Genomic DNA, 12125 nt, shown 5'->3' with positions numbered 1-12125 from the left:
TAAGTTGTGCAGACTGGCCTTGCACTTGGGATCCTCCTGCCTCAACCTCCCGAGTTGCTAGGATTACAGGCCTGAGCCACTGTGCCCACATATGGAATATTTTAGCAAATTGCACTTTACTGTGGAAACTCTCAGGTGTACTTTGACTGGACATTCAAGTTAAATGACATTGATTTTTGTTAAGAAGATGACTGTAGCTCAATGTCAAATTTTCTCTTCTCAACTCATAGCACTCTCTCAGTTTTAAAATGTGGAAATAAAATTTTTATAAGCCACAAAACAGGACAAATCTAATACATAGATTGGTTTGATGGGCAAAGTATAAGAAGTAAAAAAAAAAAAAAAAAAGAAAAAGTGAAAGTAAGGCCACGTTACTTTAATGACTGGAGCAAGGAGAAGCCTAGGAAGATGCCCCAGAGAGGGATTCTGCCACCTTCTCCCACCAGCCCCAAGGAATCCTGCTAGAAACCCTTAGTTTAGTTTGAACCCAGAGATGCTTAACCACTGAGCCAGCCACATCCCCAGCCCTTTTTTAGATTTTATTCAGAGATAGGGTCTCACTGAGTTGTTTAGGGCCTCACTAAGTTGCTGAGGTTAACTTTGAACTCACAATCCTCCTGCCTCAACCTCCGGAGCCATTGGGATTACAGGTGTGTGCCACTGTACCTGGCCTTACTTCAGTTCTTTTTTTAAAATATTTTTATTTGTAGATGGACACAATAACTTTTATTTATTTCTCTATTCATTTATTTATTTATGTAGTGCTGAGGATTGAACCCAGTGCCTCACATGTGCTAGACAAGCGCTCTACCACTGAGTCACACCCCCAGCCCCCTTAGTTTAGTTCTTGATGTAGAAAACAAATGCTTTTGTTTCTAGCATATTCATTTAAAGTTGTAAAATGACCCAGTTCACACCTAGGAGCTGTTCCCTTTAATACCAGAATATTAACCACAAAACAAAAATCATATGTATTGAACAAATATTGTTAACTTACATTATGCAAAACTCAGAGATAAACAAGATAAAGTCTCTGTCCTCAAGGGATTGTCATCCACTGAGTAAGGAAGCAAGCTACATAAATAGTGCAGAAAGGAGAAAGTAAGAATATAGGCTGGAGATGAAATGGCCAGTTGTGTGGTTTTGGGATCCTGGGGTCCCCCTTGTGGGGTCGGGAGGGATCTTTGGATTCAGCTGAGAAGGCAGAAGGAAAGCCTGTTTCACACGTATAGTTGGACCTGCTGGGCGGTCATGGCAGCCTCTTTTACTGAGCTGTGGGCAGGAGATGGTACTGCCCCAGAGCCACTGCCCCAGGTGAAACAGGGATGGTGTGAGCAACGTCTGTGATCCCTTCCCCATGAAGGCAGTTCTGTGGCAGGTTAGTTTGTCATCTCTATAAATTTTTCACAAAAAGCCTAACCTCGCGTTTGGCTATTAGTCTTGGGAACTTAAGTACAACTTTGTAAAATATCTTGAAATTATCATACAAGCTGTATTCAATGTGTAATAATCCAGATGACTAAATGCCAAGACTAAAGCCTGAGGTAATTAACAAGAGAGTCACTGGTACTGAAATTATTATGAGCTTAAGGTATAACTCTATATACTGTGTCCTGAGGGACACGGCTGTTATTAGCTTGACCACATGGTATTAACTCTTAAGTGGCATCAGCGATGTGGAGCCAGTACAAGGTTGCAGGGTATGGAGCTTTGGTGAGAGGTTGAGCCTGTGCACGCCCCCTCAGAAAGCTCTTTAGCAAGAGCAGGCGCAAAGGTGTCCACAGGCGGAAAGAAATAGCTGATAAATATTTAAACACATGTACAAGCAAAGAGATGAAATTAAAACAAGCAGGTGACAGGTCCCCCCCTCTTTTTTTGCTAAAATAATTAGCACAGAGTTAAGTTCTTTCAGACCACAGGGGAAACACATGACCAAATTTATCTAATCCAGAGTTTTCACAAGGTTGACAAAAAAGTGATACCTGTGATTTTTTTCCTTTCATAATATCTAGTTTCCAGTGATTTTTTTTCTTTCATAATATCTAGTTTCTAGTGATTTTTTTCCTTTCATAATATCTAGTTTCTAGTGATTTTTTTCCCTTTCGTAATGTCTAGTTTCTAGATATTGAAGAGGTTGCCAATGTATGACAAAAGTAGAGTTAGTAAACTAACACATTTTGTACACTGTTGTTAAAATTCATAGAAAGGCAGTCTTCTGAAAAGGACTTTTGGAAGTGAAATTGTAATATCACCTCTGAGTGACACATGTGCTTGTATCCTATGTGACAGGAGAAAGAAGTGGAAGAAATGAAGGATTCTAGGGCAGAACGATCCTACTTAGAAGACACTTTTAGATATGACCATTGTTACCTGTGTGAGTTTATTCAACACTACTGTGAATGTAGTGGACAAACAAGACCTTATTTGAAACTTCTAGTCTTTCTAGATGTTTATAAGTGCAGAAAGTATGTTTAAAGTAGAGGTAGTAAATAAAAACATTTTGTAGGTATCTTTTTGTTAACATTCATAATGAAATAACTGTCTTTTGGAAATGGAACCATCAAAACACTTCTCTGAGCTGTGCATATTGTATCTGTGCTGGTTCACGGAGGAAGAAGGAAAAGAAAATGCAAAGGGCTTTGTACCAATGTGTTTCCTGTGAAGCAAGATTGACCATTGTCCTGAAAGTCTGTGAGTTTTATTTTACTCTGCAGTGTAAATAGTGTACATAAAGACAAATGAGTCCTAATTGACATCTAGTCTAGCTAGATGTTGAAGAGTTGCCAGTGTATGACAAAAACAGTTAGTAAACTAACACACTGAGTACACCGTGTGTCAAAATTCACAGGAGAGATTGTTCTTAAAATGACATAGGAAGTGAAATTGTTGCAATCATCTCTAAGCATTACAGGTGCATATATCTGACCTCTGGGCTGATAAGAGATAAGAAAAGGAAGGGTTCTAGGCCAGAATGTTCCTGTTTGGAAGATACTTTCAAATTCTAGCCATTAAAAAAGTGTTTTTTTTTTTGTTTGTTTGTTTTTTTTGCTTCAATGTCTAGCTTTTGTTAAGTGTGTGCAGTTTATTCAGTGCCACAGTACGTATGGTTGGAAACCTAAATCCTTGTTGGAAACATCTTGTCTTTCTAGATGTTCAAAAGTGCATAACACATGGTAAAGGCAGCGGGCAGATATAATGTCCTTTAAGTATTTTTCATTACTGCTTAGGAATGGTTGCCACTTAGGGGAATGGAACTGCTGAAGTTGATGTCTTGGAGAGTATGTTGAAGGTTCACTGGGTGGTAGGGGGAAGGAAAAAGCTTGCAGAGAGTACTCTGTGCCCCTGAGATTAATTCAGATTGTCTAGCCTTTGTTATATGTGCATTTTACTTAATATTGCAGGGTATTAGAGGGTAATGCCCAAAGTTTGTTAGAAGTAGCGAACTAATCCCTACCTCAATATCCTTTTGTTGGTTTTTAGGAAGAGCTGTCTTCTGGGAATGACTTTTGTTAATCCACCTCTTGGAGCTAGGGGTATCCTGAGCTGAGTCACTGGAATGGTGAACAGGGAGAAGGTGTGGGGTGGGGGAGGTGCTCTTTGCCAGTATCTCCATATCTGGAAGAAAGCTTTGGATTATGACCATAGATCTACCTGTGCAGTTTTGGTAAAGTTCTTGTGTTTATTTTGCACAAAGCTCATCTAAGCTTTCTAGATATCCTGAAGTGACAGTGTATCAAAAAGCAGAGCTAGTGAGTTAACTGATTTGTAAACATCTTTTTGTTATAGTTGATAGAAAAGTTGCATCTTGGCCATGGGATTGTTGACCTCTGGGCAGCGTGTGTCCAGCATGTTCATTAGGCTGAGCGGAGGGCAGAGGGAAGCACACGGGGAGAGAAGGGAGCCAGTGCTCAGGATTTATGATTGACGTGAGCCATTGATGCGTGCGCATCTTCGGGCTGCACCACGGAATACTTTAACTCACCGGGAACATGCTTTCTTGCTAATATTTTGTAGTAGAAATTTGGTAATGAACCATCTTAGAAACACGCTTGGTGCATTCTGTTGCTTTGTCTCATTTTAAATTGAGCATAAAGGGAATGCATTATTTCAGTTGTAACTCTGCCAACCTGTCTATCTGGAGGCCTGTTGCCATTTCTGTCTTTAGTGAAATAAGAAAGACAGGATTACAATGTTTTCTAAGATTGAGTTGGTGGAGTGTACTCTTGGTTATCAAAAATACTTATGTAGCTTTGGGATTTTGAGTTGGGGAATATTCATGATGTGTGGAAAAGCAGAATACACACTACAATCTCAATCACACAAAAAGGGATGTTCTGTATGCTTTCTTATGGCCTGGAGGGACACATGCAACTAAGCTGCTTATGACTGGATGAGTTTGTTCTTTGCTCGTGTTTTTATTTTTCCAGTAATGCTCATATTAACTTTTAAAAAATAAAAGCTATTTAAAAAATAAAATATATAGGAAAAAAATGCATAGTTCCATTTGTATATTGTGTCATGATCTGCCTTTAAAACTGACATTCATGAGAGTTCATGTGAGAGCTTTTATTTAAAGCCCTCACACTCTTGTTGTGTTATAAATATAAAAATAGTTCTATGGCATAGTAGATTTTGGGGAGATGCTCTCCTAGTTATAGGGACTAACTTTGAAACTGTAAGAAGGAGGGTCCCTAGATACTGGTAGAGTACTCAGGCACTCTGGGCCTCAGGGAAGACTGGATCAGCCATTGGCTGCCATCCCCAATCCAGAGCACTCTGGAGACCCTCCTTTCTGTGAGTGTCCATGCTTTCTCAGATTGTCACCATCCAATATGGAGCTTTTCTACTGGACTTTCACGCTGTGCCACCACACAAACAGCTGGCCTCTCTTACATCTGTCCCATGCATGTTTGGTTTGTGTTGATTCCTGATGCACTGGGTTAGGAGCTGGGCTGCTCATATTTGAAGCAGCATGACTGGTTCCTGTAGAAGATTGGGGACATAAATTATTGCAGCTTTCCAGGAAGAACTGCTGAATCCCTTTTCCTAGGAGACACTCAGGACCATCCCTAGAAGGGGCAGGACCCAGTCATCGTACCTGAACTGAAGCTGTGCTGTTGGCATCTTCCACAGGCCCTTTAGGCTCTTGTACATGCCAGCAATGTCAACATTAAATATTTGTCATGCTCAGGGAGGGTCAGGTGAGGCTCCTGGCAGCTCCCTGCCCCACCCCGAGCACCCTACCCAGGCCATTCAGCACTTAGCACTCTACGACCTGCCCTGCAATGTTCAGTGCTGACCAGGCGTGCTGAGCTGGGACTTGCCCCGTTGGCCAGTGGGACTGTAAGCCATTTCTTGCTCTTTGAAAACAATTTGTTGAGAACTTTTGACCAAGTTTTTTCACTTCTAAGGAGCCACCTTAATGAAATAAGCAAAATAACCCTAAAGTTTCATGTGTAATTTATACTAGTATTATTATATAATAGTGAAAAGTATTGAAACAATGTAATCATACATCTGTGAGGAAATGGTAAAATATTATGATATATAAGATAAACATAAATATCTGAACGTATTATGCACCATTAAAATGATAGTGAAAAACTTTACTAATACAGAATATACTTATGTGACAATGTTAAGGAAGAAAAGCAGGATATAGATTTCTGGCATAGTTTGATTGCAACTATGTTAAGAATACTGAAGGGAAGTCTGCCATATGTTAACAGAGTTGCCTTTGGGTGGTGGAGTTACAGGTAGTTTTTCTTCTCTCTTTTCTTCTGGCTTCTCCTTTTTCATTTGCTGTACTTTCCAAATTTTCAACAATGAGCAAATTTTGCTTTTGTAATCAGGAAAAGTTTTTACAAAGCAATACATATATATATGTATTGTACATATATATATATAAATACATATATACGTGTATTTATATATATATAAATAATCAGAAAAAGTAAGTAAAAAGTAGACTAAGCAAGCAGAGAAATTGAGATAGTTATTGTCTCAGGGACCAATATGGCTTGTCATTTACCACTGGTTAAAGAATAGGGATTCTGGGCTTCTATTTTGAAGGTGTTCAACTATATCATAGAGATTGAAAAATCTCTGCAGTGGTTAAGAATATGCTTGATCCCCAGTTAAACAGATTCCACACAGGGTGGGAAATGATGCGCCTCCTGAGCTGGGGAAATGTCACTGCTTTTCTTCCTCTCTGTGTCACCTCCTGGCCAGTTACCCTCTTGGAGACTGACCCAGAGGCGGGTTGAGATAGCTTCTTGGAATCACCGCCTCAGTGGATCCCTTGGCAAGTCTGTAGCTGGTGGAGGGAAACAGAAAGGAGGGAGGCAAGAGTGCGGCCTGTGGCTGTTTTATGGAGGTGGGCTTGTGCTTCGTTGCCCTCCCCATTCCTGCCTCCCTCTCAGGCGGCAGGAGCACGCCAGCCTGACTCTTCCTGCCCTGCCTCCAGCCTTGCCTCTTACCAAACTGTCAGAGTGATCTTTCTACAGGGCCAGGACCCATCGCCACCCCCAACCCACTAAACATCTTTAGTGGCGCTCCACTAAATTAAATTCCCAGTGTGGTAGGTGCGGCTGCTCAGTCTCTTCTCTGAACATTCCTGGCCTTGTGCTTTGCATCCTAAATGCTTATGGTTCCGCCACCGTGCCTCTTTGTGCCTTTGTCCCTTGCTTTGTATATGCCATTTCCTCCTCCGTGTCACCTGAGTACTCTTACCCATTCTCAAGGTCCCAGGCAGACATGCTGAGACCTCAGGGATGCCATCTTGGTTCCTCAAGTCTAAGGAAAGTGCTCCTTCTCCTGGTCCCATAACACCCAGCGCTCACCTCTGTCTTCTTATCACTGGTACTTGCTTATCTGTCTCTGCCCTGGAGAGGCAGGACAATGCCTTTTCACCAGTATTTTCCCAGAAGCCCTTAGAATAATGTCTGGCATATATCAAGCACTCAATAAATATTCGTTGAATAAATGAATACAGTTAATGGAAATCCAGAGTAGGAGGGCTGTCCTCCTTTTAAGTGCCGTTAAGTTGCTTAACACTCATACTACCTTTCTGCATGATCAAAGCCAGGAAGTTCCAAATTTTTGTGACAACATTCTTTGTTATAATGTTTTCAATGGGGTTGCTCATATCTCTGAAAGATCTGGTGCAAAAGCAGGGCTAGTTGGACTTGAAAGTCCCCCAACATGTTCTTTCTCTGACTTTGGGTATGCAGGTTTTAGCTTATAGGTGAGTCAGTTGTATTTATCAAATTGGCTTTTAGTTTGCCGCTGATAGAAATTCTAAGAATCCAGGTTGAGGCACTTGTCGCTAAGTTTCCTCCGGCATGACTTGAACAAACCATTGAGGTCCTCAAGCACAGCAAATTACAACAGGGCCCATTAGGTATTTTTTTAATTTTTAATTTTTAAAATCTTTTTAACTTTAGATTCTTGAGCAACAGCTTCAGCAGATGAAAGCAACCTATCAGCTAAACCAAGAGAAGTTAGAATACAACTTCCAGGTACTGAAGAAGAGAGATGAAGAAAGCACAGTTATTAAGTCCCAGCAGAAGAGGAAGATCAATCGGTAAGTTGGTGTAAGCAAAATGAACTGAAGTGGGAGCAGACATCAGCCGATCAGCAAGCTGTCTTTATTAAACAGCAGTGCAATGGCACAATTTTAGGGGAAAAGATGGCAACTGGTTACAAGAGGGGTCTGTTGTTTATAGGTTTTAATGGGAGTTAATCATAGCAGAATGCTTAGTGTGACTTAGTCATTGGAGACTGAGGATGTGCTGGTTGAGTAGTCAGGAAACTTGTGCAGGTTCAAGGTCTGAATTGTAAAAAACTTGACCCTCATTGTTACTGGGATGAAAGTCCAGAGCCCAGAGCCCGCTTTTGCCTTCTGCCCCCAGGACCCTTTGTCGGCCTTCCCCTCCTCCCCTCTGGGATCACACAGTCCTCCCTTTCTCCCTGGGGGCTGTCATTCCCCTTTCTTTTGGCATGTTATTTTCCATATCCTTCAGTTGGCACACAGAGCCTCTTTCTTCTGGGTCCTTCCATGCTGAGACTAGGGGTGGGTATGAACTTTTCTCTCCTAAAGGGGTAGAAACCCACAAAAAATATAACCAACTTTTTCCAAAAAAAATTTTTTTTTGAAAAGATAATGTACTCAAGTGGTTCTCCTTTCTTCCCAAGCAGAGTATTCAGCAAAAGGTCTTCCCCCAACCTCATTTGGCTTGCTCTTCCCTCCCCTTTTGGAGCAATTACTCATTTTTTCTTCCAGATTTTCTTTGTGTGTGTATACCCCACTAGTAAATATTCTCATTCCTCCTGTGCCTTCACACAAGAGATGGCATTCTAGAAACACAGCTCTGTATCTGGAAGGCCTTTCCCGTCCTGTTCATAGACAGCTTTCACGTAATTTCTTAAGTGGCTTAGCACTCCACTGTGTAGATGGACTGTGATTTATTTAACCAGTGTCCGTCAATGGACAAATAGTTTGCTTCTAATCTTCTGCTACTGTTACTACCAACTTGACTGTTAATGTCACTGTGCCAGCTGCTTTGTACAGATACTGTGGTTCTCTGAAAGTTACCAATTGCTTGTAATTTCTTGCCCATCCTGCCTGTTCCCACCCTTCTTCCCTGTTCTTCTTTCCATCTCTCCTGCCTTTCTTCCAATAGGAATTGTCTTCTTAGTTCCAGAGCATCGTACTGAGCTCAGAGGATCAGATAACATAATATATTTTGTTTAAAGAAGGAAACAATTTTGAGGATTTGCCCCCAAGGCCCAAATAGCTTAGTATTATTTACAGTTCTTCTACTAGTAGGTTGTTTTTACATTTTGGACAAATGTTGGGCATGTAGAGAAACAACAGTTGACCTTTTGATAGTTACTTGTAACAGAAAATGATACTGAAAAAGTGAGCTGGCATCTTAAACCTGATTATCTATGAAACAAGAGTAGTTAGGGAACAATATTTGTGGAACAATTACGCTTGACGCCCCAGACTAGCTAGGGGGACAGCAGAGAGAGACACAAATCAGTGTAGTGACAAGGAGCTGTCTGAGAAACCTTCCCGAAGAAGTGAAATAGTGAAGGGACAGGACGTGGTGGCAAGAGAGGTTAAGAGGAGCAGTGGCACTCCTGGGTTCATCGTGCCACTGGCCGGTTAACCACTGTCTCTTGCTGGTCTGGAGCCTTGGTCCTCTCCCCTCCCCTGTAAGCCTTGCGTCTGGGCTCCCCTGGCAAACTGCCCTGAGCAAACTGTCCCTTAGCCCTTTTCACTGTTGACTGTGTTTAATGTTTGTCTTTGTTCTTGGCTGATAGTGCCTTGTTTTCAAACATATCCTTGTATTCCTCTTGGTATTCAAACATATCCTTGGCTCAAAAGAGGTATTTCATGTTGGATGAATGAATGGGTGAGTTAGTGAATGAGCGAATGAATGAATGAATTGTTAATAATATCAGCTCTTCGAGTTGGGAGGATTTGTACATCACAGGCTGGTGGCATGGGGTTTTAGTTTTTTCTTGGTTTCAGAATTGAAATGAACATCCAAATCATGACCCTAACGTAGCTGAGCTAGATATGTGAATGCGTGAGGGTGGGCCTAGGTGAGGAAGGTTCCTCCCCCTGGAGCTGGAGGCTGCCTCTTGGTGGGCCTGGGCTTCTGGATTGTTTTAAAGGTGTTCAGTTCTGGACAATCCTGTTGACTCCTGTTGCCTTCTTTTCCTTGGTCACAGTAGGAGCTGGGTTTGGAATCTGTTTTCCGCCCTTCAGTCAGTCTGACCCAGGGTTTTTTGTGGAGCTAAGTCATGTGGATGAGAGAACAACTTTATACTATCTATTAACTATGGGTTAATTTTTATTCCTCCAACCAGCCTGCATGATGTACTGAACAACCTGAGATTAAAATATGCCAAGCAGGTAAAGCAGTTCCAGGAAGAGAACCATTCTCTGACCTCAGAATACAAGCGTCTCGTGCTGCAGTTTAAGGAGATACAGAGAGCCATGAGGTACTTTAGGGGCTTGGATCCTAAGGCATCTGTATGAGGATAGAGGTGACAGGGAGGGAGGAAGAGTTGGAAGTGGCATGGTGGTAGTGATTTCATAAGACTTGATGTCACCAGGTTTTTTGGTGCTCGGGACACTGAAGAACCTTTCGTGCTATGTTCTTCTGGCCCCTCATGCATCACCTTGTTGTGTTTCTCGCTGGGATGGCTTCCATTTCCCTGCATGTGGGGTTGGATGCCCAGGGATTGGGCCAGGCCCAGGATTTACCGTGGCTCTTCTTCATGTTCTTGCTCTGCTGCCACCTGAGGGACCCTGGCCAGGCCATGAGGCCATCTGGTCATGCTTGGTGACTCTCCTTCACAGACACTTTGCTATTATTGATGATGAGAAGTTTCGAGAGATTTGGCTGATGAATGAAGAGGAGGCGAAGGGGCTAATCAGCAGAGCCTTCGATGTGGACAGGATCATCCATATCCAGCATCTAGGGCTCCCCTGGACGGAACCTGATTTCTGGTTCCTGAAGAATGTGGGGCCTATTTCCCAGCAGCAGCAGAAGACTGCCACGCAAATAGTAGAAGAGGTGCTGAAGCAAGCAGGTGACTAAGCACAGCCACGTAGCCTTAGTGTGAAGGGACCCTCTGAGGACACTGGTCAGTCCATCCACTTTGTGGATAAGAAAACTGACCTCTTGGAGGTGTAGAGTATGATTGGTTGACAGTTTTCGAGTCACCTCTCATTTCATTGAGTCTACACTGGTGGTTAGACCTAGAAGTTTGATCAGATGCAGGTTCAATTTATTTTTGCCAAGTGCACTGTTGTGTACCTCCATCAGAACAAACTAATGTGTTGGTGATATCAGTGATATCAGTGACCACTAAGAATCTTTGTTTAAGAGCCATTAATGGCATTGGGGTTGCAAATAGTGACATTTTATGTCTTCATTTATTAGCTAGAACATTTCTGAAAAGAGAATCTTCCTCTCATCAGTTATTTGCTATCCTGAGATGTAGTTTGTGTAGGAAAAGCAGAGTAGATGCCTATTTTTTTTTTTTTTTTTTTTTGGTAGTACTGGGGATTGAACCCAGGGCCTCACACATGCTAGGCAAGTGCTCTGCCACGGAGCTATATCCCCAGCCCTGTCTTTTTCTTTATTTGTCAGCTTTAAGAATAATGGATTGGGTTTCTAGCACCTCCCAAATGTCAGTGAGGTTTTTGTTTAAAATATCATTCTGAATGCACAGATTGAAACAGATTTAAGGTATTTGAGTTTGCTATAGTTAATATCCTTGCTGATGCTTAGATTGTCCCACTGTGGGAATCTCTTCGTACCGGCATCTGGGTACTTCTGACACAGCCCCAGTGGTAGGAGCTTCCTGGCTTTCCAGAATGAACAAGCGTTCCAGGAGTATTTTACTTTTCCTGGAATCGGCCATTTCTCCATGGACGCCCATTCCTTTCCAATAGGAAGTGGTTCAAGGGTACATAGGATTTGTTTTTAATGATCAAATAAATCAAATTCATCCTAATACTTCCCAATTAAGAAGATGCCAGGAGTTTTACTTAACCTTATCAAAGTGTATTTCCTTTTTCCCAATTTGAAAAACTTGATACTGACTCTAAAATAATTTCTCATCTGCTTTCCCCACACCACCACAACTTTTTCAGAAAATATCACCCGACAAAGAACAAATGGTTACTAAAAATAGTTTGAAATTTTTTGTAGCTCTTTTGGTTCTTAAATATATCTCACTAGGGATGTACAGATAGATTATTGCATTTTAAGGTCACTTGTAATAGTTTCTACTTGGTTTATTTCACCCATTGGATACTCTGGTTTCTTATTTTGCTTTATGTTTGATTATTAGGGATTTAAAAAAATAATTTAGTATATAATCCTGTAAAATATTTACATGTTTTCAAAATCTGTTGTAGAAAACAAGATATATTCAAAGAAGTCTAACTTCCATTCTCTCCATCATATTTCATCCCTCTCCTATAGATATCTATTAAAAATTGATGGTTTATCCTTCCATTGTTTTTAAAAATTATAAACAAATGTATGTGTATATTTATTCATGTCAACAAGTTTTTCTAGGAAAGTGAAAGCATA

The 12125-nt window shown here is 41.3% G+C and overlaps 1 protein-coding gene across 1 annotated transcript in view; it reads left to right on the top strand.

Annotated features, from left to right (window-relative positions):
• The window catches only part of Drc1 (dynein regulatory complex subunit 1), a 48353-nt gene that overhangs the window by 28782 nt on the left and 7446 nt on the right, over positions 1–12125 (top strand). Inside the window, exons 8-10 of the mRNA XM_047522846.1 lie at positions 7446–7585; positions 9883–10017; positions 10379–10611. Of these exons, the coding sequence (XP_047378802.1) occupies positions 7446–7585; positions 9883–10017; positions 10379–10611 (508 nt within the window). The remainder of the gene's footprint in view (positions 1–7445; positions 7586–9882; positions 10018–10378; positions 10612–12125) is intronic.

The sequence above is a fragment of the Sciurus carolinensis genome, chromosome 13 (genome assembly GCF_902686445.1).
Source record: "Sciurus carolinensis chromosome 13, mSciCar1.2, whole genome shotgun sequence".
NCBI classification, from domain to species: domain Eukaryota; kingdom Metazoa; phylum Chordata; class Mammalia; order Rodentia; family Sciuridae; genus Sciurus; species Sciurus carolinensis.
The sequence above is the reverse complement of the archived record's forward strand: the minus strand, read 5'-3'. Positions and strand labels throughout refer to the sequence as shown.